We start from the raw sequence: 18216 nt of genomic DNA, 5'->3' as shown, positions 1-18216 counted from the left end.
GAGCAGGTAAGGCACCACTCTGCAATACCACTGCACAGAGCAGGTACGTTTCACTTACCTTTATTGTTATTTTAAGAAAAAAGAGCCTTTAGAACCACTTTAGGTACTACAGCTGAGAAAGTGTTAAGCACATTAACCTGTTAAGTTAATGTCATACACACCTTTTTTTAACGTATATGAGCTATCTTACAAGACATTTGGGGTTTGTGTATTAATAATCACGTAACAAATATTTTATGGTCTTTTTGTTTTTAAATTAGGTTATTTTTGGACATGTTTTTTTTCAATATTTCATATTCTTTGTTCTTCAGGTTTGGCGTACAACAGATTACCTTATTTTCTGAATTACTTCTTTGATACATACTTGCTAATTAATGAAGATACACCAGTTGGTAAGTGTTCATTTTTTCTGTAACCTCATTATTGTTGGATGAATCAGGATTTCCTTATAGTCATAGTTAGTCACAGTGTGGTAACATGTATCTGCTAAAACAACATGTAGAAAGCTGCAGAGCAGTGACCATATTGCAATTTGGAAATGATCATCACATTAAAAAAACGGTTATTTTGCTGACACTTCAGGTGTTTTTTGTTCTTTTCTTTCTTTTGCATCTTTCTGTCAGTGCTAGCTGTTCTTAGTTAGAATTTTGTGCTGAGAGAGAATCATTTTGGATTATTCAGATTTTCAACATTACTGATCTATTTATATGAAATATATTTATCATGTATAGATTAAAGGAAGTTCTTAGTAATGTCATTCAGTCTCCTGAACTGGAATATTGGTAGAGCATCTTAAAAAATATTAATTTTTTTACCTTACTGCATTCTTGTATTGAGATAAAAAAATGCCAAAGTACCAATCTGTGCCTATGTACCTAAACAATTACGTGCCATCTATATTCATGGCTGCTGGTTCCCCATGTTCTATGCTGCTTCCCCTAATCGTCCGGATGAAGAGGAGGGTACTGAGGCCATTGGAGCCATAGGTAACTGATAGGAGATATCTGTGTGTGTGCGTGCTCCCGACTGGTGCTGTGTGCGTTAATAGACACACATAATCCAGTTAATTGCTTGGAGGAGGGAGCAGGGGCATGGCTGGGCGCAGGGTGTGTCTATATATGCACACAGTATCAGTTAGGAGCACAAACAAGTGTCTGGGGGTGGTGAATTTCGAAAAGGAGAAATAAAGGATGATTTTAAAGAGGAGAAACCATTATTTAATGTTAGTGTGAACGTAAATAAAATTATTGTTGCCAGGCAGTCTTAAAACATTGTATTATCACCTGCTGTCAGGACCATCATAAGGGGGTACTGCTGGCCCTCCTGTACCGGGTCCAGGCACCATCAATTCAACAGGGAGGCCCTGGCACCTGCTAAGCAGGAACACCAGCTGTACTGACTTATCACTGGAACTTATCCTACTGTGGCACTGTAGCGCAGCAGACATCTCATCCTCTCCCTCCTACTGGCTGCACTGCAGGGGGAGCCACATGAAGATTGGTTCCATTATCTACATACCCCCAACTCCCCTACTCTGATTACTCCCACATCCCCTTCTCCAAGCTGTCCGGGTACCCCCTGTGTGCCCCCCACAGTGCTGCCTGCTTCACCTCTTCTTCCTTCCACCAGCTGCAGGGCACACAGGGGAATTGTTTCAGGATGGAGAGCTGGGGAAGGGGTAAATATGCCATTATTACCAGCCCCTTCCTCTCCTGAAAGAACACAGTGAGACATTGGTACTGATCGTGTTCCTTTATATCTGAAATATACTGTTTGTAAATTAACAGGATGCCATCGAGGGACTTCCTTTTTATTCATCTTTAGTGTAACTGAGACAGCAGAGAAGGGAACCAAGGAATCTATGTCCTCAGTCCTCAGTCCCTTTTTCTATCTCAAAAGTGAGACATCAGGGGTCTGTTTAGAGCCATGGTATTCCACCTGAGCCCCCACAACAGAGAAGTTATAGAAATAAAAAAAATAAAAAATACAATTATAAAAAAGTAAATAAATAAATTTTTACAAAATATTTAAAAAAACATAAGAGTTCATTCACATGTGCTTTGCTCTTTCAAGAGCAATCAGTTTTGGATCGCATTTCACAGGCATTTGAGGCTTTAACCCTGTACATCTCCAGCCACTAAACACATGCAATTAGTTTTGTACGAATTGAAAATTCGTACGAATTTCCGGAAATTCGTACATTCATACGAATCCAAAATACAAATTTTTATGCTTACGAATTTCATACGAAATACTAAATTTCATTAACGAATTTCGGATCCAAATGAAGAGAAAAATAAATGGTGTTTTATTCACCAATCAGAGGAAGTCAGCACAGCACAGGGATGGTGGGAGCCCCTCATAATGATAAATTCATCATAACGAACTTTCGTTATTTTATCGACAACTTTACGAATCTAATGAAAATTCATATTTCTTACGAATCCGAATTAAATTTAGTACATGAATCATATAATACAATTTTTTTTTCATACAGAACAAAACGGAATAAAACAAAACACATTTTTTGTTGGCGCCCATGTCTACCAGCCACTGTCTCTGCAGCTTAAGTAGGTAGTAGGTGGGGGTTGCTAAAAGTGTGGGTCAGCTGTGGGATGTTACCATTCCCCAACCTCACATGTGAATAAGCCCAAAGGGCTACATTTTTGGGTAAAATATAGCCGGGTTGATTGAGTAAAAAGATACTGGATATGTGAAGTCTTAAAATTTCACATGCCTGTGGAATCACAAAAAACGATGGTATCCAACATTCTCCATTGGCAATGCTATACAGGTTACCAGTTTAGAGTTACCCATGAATTATGGCAAAACCTAACGTGTGGTGCAATTGATGTTTGCATACTGTACATATGCACGCTCTACACTGCACTGTTTATATGGGAAATGAGCAGGGGTAATGGGGTGCTTCAATTATTATTTATTATTATTATTATTATTATTATTTTATTTTTTCTTCAACACTTTTTTTTTTTTTTTACTTTATTGTTATCACAAGGGGGCTAAGAAGCATGGGCAGTTGACATGTCCTCTTTAAACATACAACTTCCCACCCTCCTGAGTCCCACAATCTATTAGGACCTGTAATTTCTTTGCCTCACAGCGATCCTTGTCTTTGTAAACTACGTCTCCCAGGGTGCAGAGCGGCAGCCATTTTTTCCTCTTCCCTCTTATTGGCCAGAGTAACACTGCTATAGAGCGAAAAGGGAGAAGGGAACTTTTCACACACAGGCTGCCTGTCTCTGCCGCGCTCTATCACTACATGTAGCAGTGGCGGGAAAGATGAATGGGAAACCATGGCCAGCGTCACCCGGTTATATCTATATTAAATTAAAATAATTCTTCTGTCAGACTCCAACCCCCCTCCCACCTTACCCCCTTTAATTTTATAGGCCAGGCCATGTGAATTTTCCACACATGTGTTTGCTGCTCTATGCATTTTTATTATATAAGCGGTTATTTGCAATGTATGACCTCTATTACTGTACATTTCTGCATATTGTCCAAGTCTTCAGGAAAAACTTGTGTTTATTATAGTATTTGAATTGTGAACCACTAAGTACCTGTTTCAGTACTGAATGTATCAGGGCTTTTATATAGCAACAAAGGCTGTCATCCTTGAAATTAAATGTGACTGTTAAATAAAATAAGTGTGTTTGGATATATTTCTCTGTCTGAGAAATTCTATTTTTTCTGGCCGCTGGGTAACGGAGATACACACACTGATCACTGTGGTGTGTTTTTCAATTGTGTATGCAGATGCAAATGAGTAAACCCATTTCTGCTGGATCCTAACTGACAAAATGCCATGTTAGGTTTTTGACCTTTATTTCTGCCTGATTTTTGTTTGAAATAATGTTAAAAAATAAGATATGAATGACTGGCTCTAAGAGAATTGTATTAGAATGTATTTCTATTACTTCAAAATAGCACAGTAGTTTTGTTTCACAGACCATTATCTTAAATAAACATAAAACTTAAATGGTTTGTGTTGGCAAAATGAAAAAAAAGGGGAAATCTCAGTACATCTCTACAATACATGTTTTGTCACTTTAAAATGCTGCAAGTACAGAAAAATACCTGTGGATCCTGCCAGAAATCCAGTAAACTCCTATTTTTTTTTTCTTAACTATTCCAATATGTATTCCTATCTCAAAAATGTACCTTCTGTTACTTTCGTCCTCCAAATATCCAGTTCCCTTCTTTTTTTTCTTTTTTTTCATGTGATATGACTTCCTGTTAGAGGTGCCAACATTTGTTCTCCATGGTCCAACATAGCCACCCTCTCTTGCCTGCTCCTAGTTGGACTAGGAATTGTGGGATTTGTAGTGTGCAGAGAGCAGTGTACATGAGCTGTGCTAACATGCACTGCATCTTCCAATCACATAGAAGTGAATAGGAAAAGTATACCTTTGGGAGCTTACAGAAGGTAATACAAGGAGGCAGAAAAACAAAGCAAAAAAATATTTCATGAAAAATAGAGTACATGACAATTAAGTAATGGATGTGTACATGTTATTTTTGTTGAATAAAGATATAGAAAATAGAAATAGAATAGTAAGATCTTTGAGGCCTCATTCTTACCATTACCCATACCCATACAGAAAAACTTTGTACTGTATCACACTGCATTGCCATCCACTTAATTGGCCAGAATTGAAAAGCAAAGAGTAATGCACCTACTATGGCACCCAGGACCCAGTCCCAAATGCTGAGATTCAGACCAATAAAGGGTACCTATTAAATGCAACGGCTTTTTGTTTGTCTATGCATTTGGCATACATTGTGAGATACAGAAAAATATGACAGTGCATGTGGTGAATACTGGGTCTTAAATCCCTGCTATCATGTAAATGTATACTTGTACACAAGGGCACAGGGGTAGGCAACCTTTTGAGCACAGCGTGCCGTAAAATGTTTTCAAAGAATTTGAGCGTTCCAATTTTATAACAAAAAAATGTAAACTTCTCACTCTTAATCACGAAAATGATTTTTTTTTCATAAAGTAAATGCTGCAAACTACTTTAGTAGTGAGAAATTAACATCCTGCACTCTCATGCCTTTGATCAGCCCAAATTCCTGCAACTCCACACGTCAGATCACTGTCCCCCCTGCAAGCCTCACCTCTGTACCCCCCTGCACATCTGTCCCACCACTGTACTACCCTGCACATCTGCCCCACCACTGTACTACCCTGCACATCTGCCCCACCACTGTAACCCCCTGTTAATCTGCCCCACCAATGTACCCCCTTTCTCATCTGCCCCACCAATGTACCCCCTTTCTCATCTGCCCCACCACTGTACCACCCTGCTCTTCTGTCCCATCCTGCTCTTATGTTCCACCACTGTAACCCACTGCTCATCTGCCCCACCAATGTTGCCCCTTTCTCATCTGCTTCACCACTCTACCCCCTGCACATCTGCTCCACCGCCATGCCCCCATGCTCTTCTGTCTCAACGCTGAAGCATCTTCTCATCTGTCCTAACATTGATCTTATCTGGTCATCTTCCACACCACTGTAACCCCCTTTCTCATCTGCCCCACCACTGTACCTCCTGCACATCTGTCCCACCACAGTAACCCCCTGCTCATGTGTTTCACCAAATGTACATCCTTTCTCCTTTGCACCTCTCTGCACATCTGCCCACCTCTGTACCCCCCTGCTCCTCTGCCCCATCCGTGTAACCCTGTGCTCATCTGTCCCACGATGTATCTCCTTTCTCCTCTGCCCCAACACTGAACTCCCTTCTCATCCCTCCCACCACTGTACCTCCTGCACATCTGCGCCACCACTTTACCCCCTTGCTCTTCTGTCCCACCACTGTAACGCCCTGCTCATCTGCCCCATCAATGTACCCCCGTTTTCTCATCGACCCCACCACTGTACCTCCCTGCACATCTGCTCCACCGCCATATCCCCATGCTCTTCTGCCCCACCTCTGTTCTCCCTACTCTCCTGCCCCACCACTGTAACACCCTGCTCATCTGTCCCACCAATACCCCTCCTTTCACATCTGCCTCACTGCTCTACCCCCCTGCATTTCTGTCCCACTACTGAACCCCCTTCTCATCTGCCCCAACACAAAACTCCCCTGCTCATCTGACCCAACGCTGACTGAACCCCCTGCTCATCTGGCCCAACACTGTACCCACATGCTCTTCTGTTTCACTGCTGAACCCCCTTCTCATCTCTTCCACCACTGTACCTCCCTGCAGATCTGCTCCACTGCCGTACCCCATGCTCTTCTGTCTCACTGCTGAACCATCTTCTCATCTGGCTTAACACTGAACTTATCTGCTCATCTGCCTCACCATTGTATCCCCCTTTCTCATCTGCCCCACCACTGTACCTCCTGCACATCTGTCCCACCACAGTAGCCCCTGCTCTTCTGCCCCACCACTGTAACCCCATGCTCATTTGTTCCACCGTTGTACCTCCTTTCTCCTCTGCCCCAACACTGATCCCCCCTGCTCATCTGTCCCACCACTGTAACCCTCTGCTCATCCTCCCCATCACAGTACCCCCCCCTGCTTTTCTGTCCCACCGCTAAACCCCCTTCTCATCCATCCAACCACTATACCTCTTGCACATCTGATTCACCACTGTAACCCCCCCTGCCCCATCAACGTACCCCCTTTTCTCATCTGCCCCACCACTGTACCTCCCTACACATCTGCTCCACCACCGTATCCCCATGCACTTCTGTCTCACTACTTAATCACCTTCTCATCTGTCCTAACACTAAACCCATCTGCTCATCTGTCCTACCACTGTAATGCGCTTTCTCATTTGTCCCACCAATACACCTCCTTTCACATCTTCCCCACTGCTCTACCCCCCTGCTTTTCTGTCCCACCACTGAACCCCCTTCTCATCTGCCCCAACACTTTAGCCACCTGCTCTTCTGTCCCACTGCTGAACCCTCTTCTTCTCTCTTCCACCATTGTACCTCCCTGCACATCTGCCCCACCGCTGTAACCTCCTGCTCATCTGGCCAACCTCTGAACCTCTCCTGCTCATTTTCCCTACCGCTGTACCCCCCTGCTCATCTACTCCACCGCTGTACCCTCTTATCATCTATGATATGCGTGATATTCGTGATATGCAGAGTGGTGAAAGGAAGCAGAGATGAGACACATCTACCTGTCCTGGCAGACTCATCCTGCTGATCCACCTCTCCAATCCATGTGCTTGTATGTGACATCACAGGGAAAACCAACTGTCAATAGTATAATTAGAAAAACGTTTATTTTGGTACAAATAGACCATGAATATCAAGGTAGAAACAGTAATAGTGGTAATATAACCCATAAATTTCCACTATATACACATACATGTTGATTATTCACATAACACAACAATGGCTACAATAATTAGAATGACCTCCAACCGCTCTGATCTGCATCGGTGTATTAGGAAATAAACCCTGAATTGGTGGTGTCTCAATCCTATACCCAAAAGTCTGTATGGAATATGACATAATCATTGTAGGTACAAACATGGCTTCGGACTAGCTTGACGCGTTTCATGGTTTGGTGTTGCCACTCTTCAGGAGAAAGCATGTGATAATGATCTAAAACAAGGTACATAAATCTCCATGAATAGTTTGCATATACCAGAGGAAATTATACATATATTGTAATTGTAATGGAGCCAATCCCTTAGTAGTACTTACAAACATGTCTGCTGTGTACAGGAGGTAGGGTGCGGCATTGATTGAAAACCAGAGGCCCAAGCACGAGAACCGAGGGAGCATAAAATGACCGTAGCCCACACCAGAGCCTCCCAAAGAGTGAGCAGGCATCCATGGATGCAGAATCCCTTCAGCGCTGGTGATATAGGTAACACAGTCTGTTGAGGTCAGAGAAGATGGACACTCAATGATGAAAGTCGCTCCACACTTGCTTCTCAAACTGAGTTGGAAACAGAGCCAATGCTCACAGAAAAGGTCACACTCCCTTCAAGGAACCATGCAGAACGAAAAAATTGGGCCAAATAGCGTAATTCCGTAAAACAAACTGATTTATTAAAATTAAATCACACTTACATTTATGCAGTGAATTAAGCGCTTCTCAAATAACAAATAGGCAGCAGTAGAGTCCTCCGGACGCATTTCGTTTCCTTGGACATCGTCTGGGGTGTCACTCCACTGCTGCACCACTTACTTTTATAGTCTAATGTTTGAAATCCCCCTCCCAGTGTCACTGCAAGCCACTTCTGGTTTCGGTCCTGGTTTTGTTTGTTTAAGTAAATAGTTAAATTACCGTGTAGGGAACTATCAAAAAAGGGGGAGGGGATGTTGAATTGAAACATCAAACATGTGGAACCCAGAATAATTGATACTACCTTAAGATTGAAGCATAGGTGACAAGATCCATAAGAGTAAAATGTGTTTAAGAGAATACGACCAGGACACAGGGCCAGTAAGGGGAGGACTATATGGGCACCGCGAGTCACACAGAGGCACACATCCAAAGTCACGTTATGTGCATGGGGGGGGGGGGGGGGTTATCAATTCATAGGAAGTTATCCAGGTAACAAATAAAACCCACCTGAGTGTAACACAAAGGGGTACAAATACAGAGTCAAATTTGAACAATAACAACACATGGGCTACAATATATGGTAGCACGTGATATGACTGTAATAATTGGATAAACCGATATCCAAGAATGACAGGGAATGCAGAGTATGTCACCGGTCATCAAATAAATCAAAATAGTATACATGATAATTGTTTTAGCTAGAAAACTTCACTATACAGTATAGGACAACATAATAGGTAAGATTGTATGGAGAGGGGACTCACCCAAGGGAGAAAGAATTGCTTGTTACCATAGGATACTCATTTAGCCAAAATGGTTTTGCACCAAATAGCAATGAAAAGACTAGAAAGGGAATTCAAGTGCTATGCAATGTTCAGTCCCTCAATAGGTTAGGAGCAACAATCTCCTCAATGCCTTCCTAATAATGCGTGTAAAAAAATGACATTCGTATAGCTGAGTTTAAGAAAGTCAGGTAAAGTTAAAAATCACCACTAAGGGAGAGACAAACAATCATAACTTCCCTTAAGAGGCCCAACATGCAAAACTGGTGACATACGAAGAAAGAGACTCTGCATCATAAACCCGCCATCAAAAACAACCTAATGCAGCCCGTAGTGCGAAACGTTGCACTTATATAGTGTTTTCTTCAACTTTGTGTACTCGTGTGCCTATAAAGTCCATTTAGGAGGTGTCACTTCTCTACTATTTGTGTATCCACAGTTCCACCCTGTTGTGATAGAACTATTTAATATATCTCTTTCTCATGTGCACCCGGTTTACTGTCACTGAGGTATCATTCTGCAGGAATGCTGGTTGGCTGGCTTCTGTCAGACGTGCATGCTGGAAAACCAGCATCTGACCAACCCCAATCAGTGCTCTCAGCCAATAGCAGAGAGCACTAATCGGAGTGTTCTGGTTGGGGTGGGCTGTCTGAACACAACAGCTCAGTGGGGGAGATCACTGAGCTAACCTTGCATGGTTAGTACTGCAGCTCCGACCGGAGCTGAGTTTTTTAAACTTTTTATAAACTATAGTGTGTACCCGACTTTAAGCCAGCCATAGATGGATCAAAATTCAGCTAGTCCATATATAGGTCCATATATAGGCAGACTGGTTGTACAGAAGTTTAGGTAATAAAAAAAGATACCTTAGAAGTTGTTTGTCTAATGATATCAGCTGGTTGGGTAATTTTTTAATACTTTGCACAATGAAAACAAAGTTGTGCATCAATATGTTTTATGAGGTTGTTTCTAAACTGCTTAAAGGTTATTCTATTCTTTATAAAAATGTTTCTGGTATAGCGTTTTCCATACTTGTATTTACTTGGCTAATGCTGTCCCTTAATGCCTCGCACGAAATTGCATTACAGAATGTTCTTAAGGTTTAAAGACTTCCACTGTTTATGGCTTCATATAACATGCTCATAATTCGCCAGGCAGTAATGTTTTAAGGGAAACTGTTCTTTTTAATCTTGCTGTTATGCTTAACTGATTCTCAATCACTATAGCTCCGAGGTATGACTTGAAAAATATACAATGTAGCAGTTTTATTAAAGTGGTAGTGAAGTCAGTATTTTTATTTTTACCTACAGGTAGGCTTATGCTAATGCTTACCTGGAGGTTAAATGCATATATCTTAAACGTGCACCATTTAGGAAATATTCGAGGGAGCAGCAGCCAGTGACATCACCGACACAATGCGCTCTGAGGGAGCGGCATACTCACACCTTTCCTTTAGAGTTTTGTTTCCCTCAGCCATGACTCCCACGCTCATGCATGTGTGATGTCATCAGGGCTCCATTCAAGTGACTGCAGCTCGCAAACCCAGAGTTCAATGCCTAAGGATATTTTAGAGGTGGGATCTCCAGACAGATCAAGAGGTACCCTAAATATTGACACTAAAGTACAGTAACACATTGAAGCATTGTTTTATATTCTGATTTCAATGTAACTCAATGTCCCCAGGTACAGGTCCTTGTGATGTGAGACTGGTAATCTATAGTCCACATTTGACCGCTAGCAGCACACACACAAGTGTGTACTGCTAGCTGTCTGACTGAGCAATCATTGACAGCTCCAGTACCACTAATGAACAGGAAGCAATCAGCAGGGTTTCCTATCATGTGCTCAGCATGACCTCTTGTGACAAAAACAATAGGGCCCAATCGTTGGTGTCACACCAATGATTGAGCACAATTCCTTCCTTTGACACCAATGACAATTCCTTGCAATGATACCAAAGGTATGGCATTATGTACTCCCACTGATGCCAGGATGTCTTCAACTCTTAGCCCTTGTACACACGGTCGGACATTCCGACCACAAAATCCATCTGATTTTTTTTCTGACGGATTTTGTCCAAAACTGGTGTTGCATACTCACGGTCGGACAAAGTTGTCGGAAAATTAGATCATTTGGAACGTGATGATGTTCGTTCGTTATGACGGGACTACGTTCAGGGTAGTTGCCAATAGCTTTGGTCTCGTAAATTGATCTGAGCATACGTGGCACTCTGTCCGATCAGAATTTTCTACAAACGATCGGACAAAGTCCAATCAGATTATGTTGTCTTAAAATTTTATATCCAGCTCTCAAACTTTGTAGGTCGGACATTCCGACGGAAAAAGTCAGATGGAGCCCACACACGACATTTTCCATCGGAATTTCTCACCGTGTATACAAGGGCTTAGGCTACTTTCACACTGGGACATTGGGGGCATCTGCAGTAAAGCACTGTTATTTTTAGTGGCGCTTTACCTTAGTTTTTGCGTCCATTTTCAGACACTAGCGGAGCACTTTTAACCCCCACTAATGGCTGAAAAAGGGTTAAAAGTGCCCACAAAGCGTCACTTTGCCGGCACATCGGAGGTGCTGCCCATTGATTTCAAAGACCACCTCAAAGATGCTGCTTGCAGGACTTTTTTTGGCATCCTGCCAGCGCACCACTCCAGTGTGAAAGCACTCGGGCTTTCACACTGGAGTGAGAGGAGAAGCTTTTTACAGGTGCTTTGCAGGCACTATTTTTAGCGCTATAGTGCCTGTAAAGCACCTCAGTGTGAAAGCAGCCGCCTACACGATCAGACTATCTGGCGGACTTGGTCCGGTGGACCATCCGCCCGTGTGTGGGCTCCGGCTGACTTTTTTTCCCCAAAAGTCCAGCGGACTTAGAAAATTTTTTTTTACTCAAAAACTAAAAAAAAAAAATAATATGTTTGCGAGTCCGGCGGACAATCTGGCCGTGTGTGTGCTAGTCTGCCGGACTTTTGAAATGAATGGACTTTCCTGCACAGGGAGGAAAGTCCGTTCATTTTGAATGCGGCTCCAGGTAACTGGGACTAGCGCAGGAAGTCAATGTCGCCGCCTACGGTGGCGAGATTGACACGTCGCTGGCCCCGTCACCTGGTACGGACTTAAAGGGGAAGCCCTAGGCCAAAAAAAAGGGTGTGGGGTCCCCCCTAGGTCTATGTCAGACCCTTATCCGAGCACGCTACCCAGCCGGTCAGGAAAGGGGGTGGGGATGAGCGAGCAAAGCACCTTGTCCCCATGTTGATAAGGACAAGGGCCTCTTCCCGACAACCCTGGCTGTTGGTTGTCAGTGTCTGTGGGCGGGGGGCTTATCGGAATCCGGGAGCCCCCTTTAATAAGGCCCCCCCAGATACCGGCCCCCCACCCTATGTGAATGAGTATGGGGTACAATGTACCCCTACCCATTCACCTGTGAAAAAAATGTAAATAAAACACAACACACAAGGGTTAAAAATCATTTATTGCACAGCTCAGGAGGTCTTCTTCCGTCTTGGGGGGTCTTCTGGCCGGACTCCTCCGCTATCTTCTGCTGGCTCTTTTACTAGTGGAGGAGCCCGGCTTTCTTCTTCGGACTTCGGGGGTCTTCTTCCGACTTCGGGGGTCTTGTCCCCCTCTTCGGCTCTTCTTGCTGGGCCTCCACTTTCTTCCTTTAGCCCTTAGCTATTTTACTGAGGATGCTGGGACTATGACATCATAATGGGCGGGGACATCACCCGGCAATGTCCCTATATAAGTCGCCGCACACTGCGTCCCTGTCATTGCGGCCGGAGAGAGCAACGAGTCAACATCTCAAGGAAGAACAAGAAGAACAAGAAGAAGAGAAGGCGGCGATAGAAGACCGAGCCACCGCTTGTAAAAGAGCTGGAAGAAGGCGCGGAGGCCGGCAAGAAGAACCAAAGAGGGTGACAAGACCCCCAAAGTCAGAAGAAGAGGCGGCGACAGAAGACCGGGCCACCGCTAGTAAAAGAGCTAAAGGAAAAAGGCGCAGATGCCCGGCAAGAAGAACCAAAGAGGGGGACAAGACCCCCAAAGTCGGAAGAAGACCCCCGGACGGTGGCGGCGATGAAGAAGAAGAAAGCCAGGCTCCTCTGCTAGTAAAAGAGCTAGCAGAATATAGCGGAGCAGTCCGGTGAGAAGACCACCCAAGACGGAAGAAGACCACCAGGGCTGTGCAATAAATTATTTTAAAAACATGTGTTGTGTTTTTTTTTACACTTTTTTTCACCAGGTGAATGGGTAGGCTTCAAAGAGGTTGGGCTCTGGGCACAGTGCACTTCACCCTGAGCCCACCCACTTGTAACAATAGCGAATCAACATTTGCTATTGTCTTCCTGCTTCTCCTCCCAGCCAATCAGGACAGAAAGCGAGGAGAAGCCGAGGAAGCAGCCAAAGCCACCTGCAACCCGGATGGGGTAAGTGCAGGGCTGGTGCGCTTGCGAAAAGGGCTGGCAAGTGGGCACTGCAGGGGAGTTTGCGAATGGAATGGGGTGGGTTGGGGTTTTGTTTGCCGTCCCCCCCCCAAAAAAAAAAAAAAAATGGAGCACCAGCCGCCACTGGTTTACAGGATGGGGGAACTCTTATTGCAAGGGTGGATTTTTAAAGTTTCATGGAGTTTCATTGTTTGTTTTCACCATTTGTTTTGTAGATTCAGCCCATTAAAACAAAAAAAATGGTTTGTTGATAAATATCCATGCAAAATATACTGTATGCCCAGTTACATTCATGTATCCCAAGTGTAAATTCTATATTAAGCAGGGGTCAGTAGATGCAATAATATGATGTTAACGCATGTGTTCAATGAATGGCTAGATTTGTTTGTGATAAACAATATCTAAAGTCAGCTGGAATAATTTTAACCATGTAGGCTAACAAAATATTTCAAATTTCACATAACATACCAGATATTTTACCCATTGCATACCAGATATTTACACCGAATCTGTGTTTTTGTAGCATTGCATCCAAGCATAGACTATAGATCAATAAAACTATGTTTAAAATGTGTTTAGGTGCAATGGAAATTTTAGCAGCATATAAAAACCATAAAGATCTGAGTATTGAAGGGGAGAAACAATAGAATACTGAAGAGGCTTCTCTGAATACAGCACAGAGAGCATACCATTATGGTTTATACTTTAAAACTGCAAAGGGTTAGGACAAGAATTATGTACTTTTATTATGAGACAAAGCCAGCTTCCAAATGTTGATTCATAGGTAGAAAAAGTTGTCGTGTCTGCAAAAAGAGGACAAACTTACTGTACTGCTGATTCTGTATGCAAATTGTGATTTCATTCTCATCATGATATACCTGAAACAGGCAGTGTGCTGTTTTTGTATACATTCTGGAAATACCAAAAAGTTCAGATGCTTTCCACCGTAATCTAGAATATTTGTCAGATGCAGCCTGCTCCCTATGTTGTGTTTTTAATATCATTCATTTATTATGCTAAAAATATTCCATGGTTTTTGTGTTTTTCAGCTTCCATTTTAACATCTCTAATGTCACTATTTTCATAAAGTAGATCTAAACACTAACTTATTTTATTTTTATTTTAGAAAATAGTATTTTCACTTTTTTATTCTTTGCTGCATCCCAGTGCTGCTGATCTCAAGCAGCAATTTCCAGAATCTAAAGATTCTGAAAGTCCTCTAATTCTAAAATTGTAGTGCCTGGTCCTATTTTCCAGGTCGTCAATTTTCTCATGAGCCGATTCTAGTTAATTTTGTAGATCCTGTATGCGAGCAGTATTTTGGTTAGTGCTGGCAATTGTATGCTCTGCTTTTTGCTCAGTGGCCTCTCTTCTAGCACCCAGATTGTGGAGATCAGCTTGAATAATGGAGGTCCTTTGTGTAGCTGTTTGAGCAAAGCACCTGGAGAGAATCTTACAGAAGGTGGCCATGAGTGCAGTAAGATCAGTGGGGTTATCTGTTGGAGGCAGGGTTAGATCTGCATGTATAACAGGGCTTTTGTCTATATCTTCTATAGGGGTTAATAACTAGTTTATCCAGTGTTCTCTCTGTGAGAGATACTGTTGATGTTGAAGAGGGGACAGGGCCACTGAGTGTACTCATTGCGGGGGGTTTCCAGTAAGGTGGTTGATTGTGTGGAGGACTCAGCTCCAGCATCCATGTCTTCTTCCTCTGCTGCAGTCCTTGCCGGGCGCCATCTTGGATCTTTTTGATGCCCAGGGATCGGCGTTCAGCTGATGGGATAAATACCTTTGTCCACACCCCCTTGACATGCAGTAGCTCCCGGTCCCTTCTAGGATCAATGGGGCCCGGTATGGTGCGGTATTGCTTGGTCAGATCGCTTTAGTGTGGGTCAGACAGCTGGAGCGGGACAGAGCTCCGGAATCAGGTGACCATCACCGAGAGCGCCACGCATGCACCTCTTGGTTTGATATTTTATGTATTCCTTTCAGTGGTTTGCAGTATGATAACTGAGGACTCATGAAGTGGGGTTATAAGAGTAATCCCTAGAGGCATTGCAGAAATATGAAGTGATAGCCTGGACTGAGTGGTTAGCAGGTATTATCAGCCTCAGCTCAATTTATCCAGGCCATGTCGCCAACATGTTTCGCCCCACCCCTGGGGCTTAATGATGAGGATCTGCTGGTTACAGCGGAATAGCACAGGAGACATACCCAGAAAAGCTTTTGCCAATGTGTAATCTAGGGATGAGCCAAACGCCCCCCCCCCCCCCCCCAGTTCAGTTTGCACCAGAACATGTGAACAGACAAAAAACATATGCGAACACAGTTAAAGTATATGGGACATGAATGTGAAAAATCTAAGTGTTCATTTCATAGGATTATATGCAAGTTAGTGCCATAAAAAGTGCTTGGGGACCAGGTACTGGCCGAGGGCTATCAATGCAAAAAAAGTTTTTATGATGGCTGTTTTTTAAGGAGCAGTGATTTTAATAATGCTTAAAGTGAAGCAATAAAAATGAAATATTCCTTTAAATATTATGCCTGGGGGTCCACTTAGTCTGCCTGTAAAGTAGCGCCTCTTTCCCATGTTTATAACAGTACAGCAGCAAAATTGCATTTATAAAGGGAAAATGTCATTTAAAATTGCCCGCGGCTGTAATGTAATGTCAGATCCCGGCAATATACATACAAAATCATTGGAAAAAAATGGCATAGGTCCCCCCACAGTCCATTATCAGGTCCTTCGGGCCTTGTATGGATATTAAGGGGAACTTCACACCAAAATGTAAAAAAAAATGGCCAGGCCCCCCCCCAAAATCCATACCAGCATGCAACCTGGCAGGTCGCAGGAAAAAGGGGGTGAGAGAGAGACCCCCTCCTGAATCGTACCAGGCCACATGCCTTCAACATGGGAAGGGTGATTTGTGGTTCCCCCAAAGCACCTTGTCCCCATGTTGATGGGGACAAGTGCCCCATCCCCACAACCCTTGCCCAGTGGTGTGGGGGTCTGCGGCGGGTGACTTATCGGAATCTGTAAGCCCCCTTTAACAAGGGGGCCCCCAAATCCACCCTATGTGAATAGGTAGGGGTACATTGTACCCCTACCCATTCACCAAAAAAGTGTCAAAGTAAAAATTACCTAAGACAGTTTTTGAGGGGAGGGGTATGCCTATATATCAAGAATAATGCACAATTGAATGTGAGAGATGACATCACTAAGGGAGCTAGGAAGGAGGTGGAATCCTTATGGGTAGAGCTCCAAAGGGATGAAGCTAAGGGGGAATTAATACTGGAAGTATGCTATAGGACCCCCAACCTGAGGGGAGGAAGGGGAGACAGATCTCCTATCACAATTTGGATTAGCAGCGGGATGGGAAGTGTTATCATAATGGAGGGAACTGCGCATTCATCCAAGGCTCGCCAGTTCCTAAAAGTCTTGCAGGACAATTTTATGGGTCAGATGGTAGATGCACCAACTAGAAATAAAGGCTCTACTGATGCCAACAATACAGACCTGATCACAGATGTGGAAATACGGGGCAATTTAGGTAACAGTGATCACAGGTCAATTGGCTTTAGTATAAGTCACACAAATAGAAAATATAAGGGGAATACAAGGACATCACATTTCAAAAGAGCCAGCTCCCCTAAACTACAACCCTTGCTAGCAGGCATAAATTGACGGATTCCGGTCCGTCGGACCAAGTCTGCCAGAAAGTGTACGCGGAATTAGTCTTCAAAAACGGAGCTGTCTTCAATAGCTGCTATTTTCCCACAAAATCATATGAACTTTCATAAGCTATGATTTGTTTACATGCATTATTTCTCTTGTCATTTTTCACCTGTACCTTGTCCCCATCAACATGCAGACAAGGGGCTTTGGGGGGTACCCCAAGGCACCCTCCCCATGTTGAGGGCATGTGGCCTTGTATGGTTTGGGGGGCACTCTCTCGCCCCCCTTTTCCTGCAGCCTGCCAGGTTGCATGCTTGGATAAGGGTCAGGTATACATTTTGGAAAGGAACCCCCACACCATTCATTTTCTATTTTTTTTTGTGCACGGGTTCTCCTTAAAATCCATACCAGGCCTGGATTTTGGGGGAGCTCCACGCCATTTATAAAAAAAAAAAAAATAATTGACGCAGGGTTCCCCTTAACCACTTCAGTGTTGTATAAACTGCACTCATTGACTGAATATATAGGCTACACTGAACGCAGAGTATGTGTGTATATATATATATATATATATATATATATATATATATACACACACACACTCTGTGTATACTAGACTATCTATATAATATATACATACAGGTATATAAAATACACTGTCACTAACTAACCTGCCTGCCTAATCTAGCTCAAACTATCTCCATACACATACTATACACGGGCGCTATGTAAGCAGCCTTATATAGTGTGGAGCATGGACCCCTGACCATAATTGCCCAAAGGCAACCTGTGTTATGGGGCATTCCACGGTGCTCAAATTTCCCGTGAACATTCTATAATATTTGTTGTTCAGCGAACGGTTGAACACCCGATATTCGAGTCAAACTTACTTTCAATTCGAACATAGAGCTCATCCCTAGTCTAATTACATTACGGTATCAGCCTATAACCCAGGGTCTATGAATATCCAAGGAAGTATATAGGCGCTACAACCTTCCAGTATTAAAGCTCTGCCCGGAGCTCAGACATTGAGGCTGCTGACACAAGGGATGGTCAGCACTCACAATGACATCCAAAATAGTATTTCTTTATTAAGTAAACATGTACAATGTTGTAAAACAGCCTACACATTTCGGACGTTATTCCTTAGTCATGGCTCAGGAGTGTCGACCATCCATTTCCTGGGAATATCCAGTGCTGAACTGTACGAATAAGAAATTAAAATTTCCTGGTCTAA

At 43.2% G+C, this 18216-nt stretch overlaps 1 protein-coding gene across 2 annotated transcripts in view; it reads left to right on the top strand.

Annotated features, from left to right (window-relative positions):
* Positions 1 to 18216, top strand: part of CDH23 (cadherin related 23) — a 1769196-nt gene that overhangs the window by 197248 nt on the left and 1553732 nt on the right. For both annotated transcript variants that reach the window (XM_077454574.1, XM_077454575.1), the window contains exon 3: positions 312 to 392. In XM_077454574.1, the coding sequence (XP_077310700.1) occupies positions 312 to 392 (81 nt within the window). The remainder of the gene's footprint in view (positions 1 to 311; positions 393 to 18216) is intronic.

Source organism: Lithobates pipiens, unplaced genomic scaffold, assembly GCF_037356315.1.
Source record: "Lithobates pipiens isolate NorthernLeopardFrog02 unplaced genomic scaffold, aLitPip1_a1.2 Scaffold_25, whole genome shotgun sequence".
Taxonomy (NCBI): domain Eukaryota; kingdom Metazoa; phylum Chordata; class Amphibia; order Anura; family Ranidae; genus Lithobates; species Lithobates pipiens.
The sequence above is the reverse complement of the archived record's forward strand: the minus strand, read 5'-3'. Positions and strand labels throughout refer to the sequence as shown.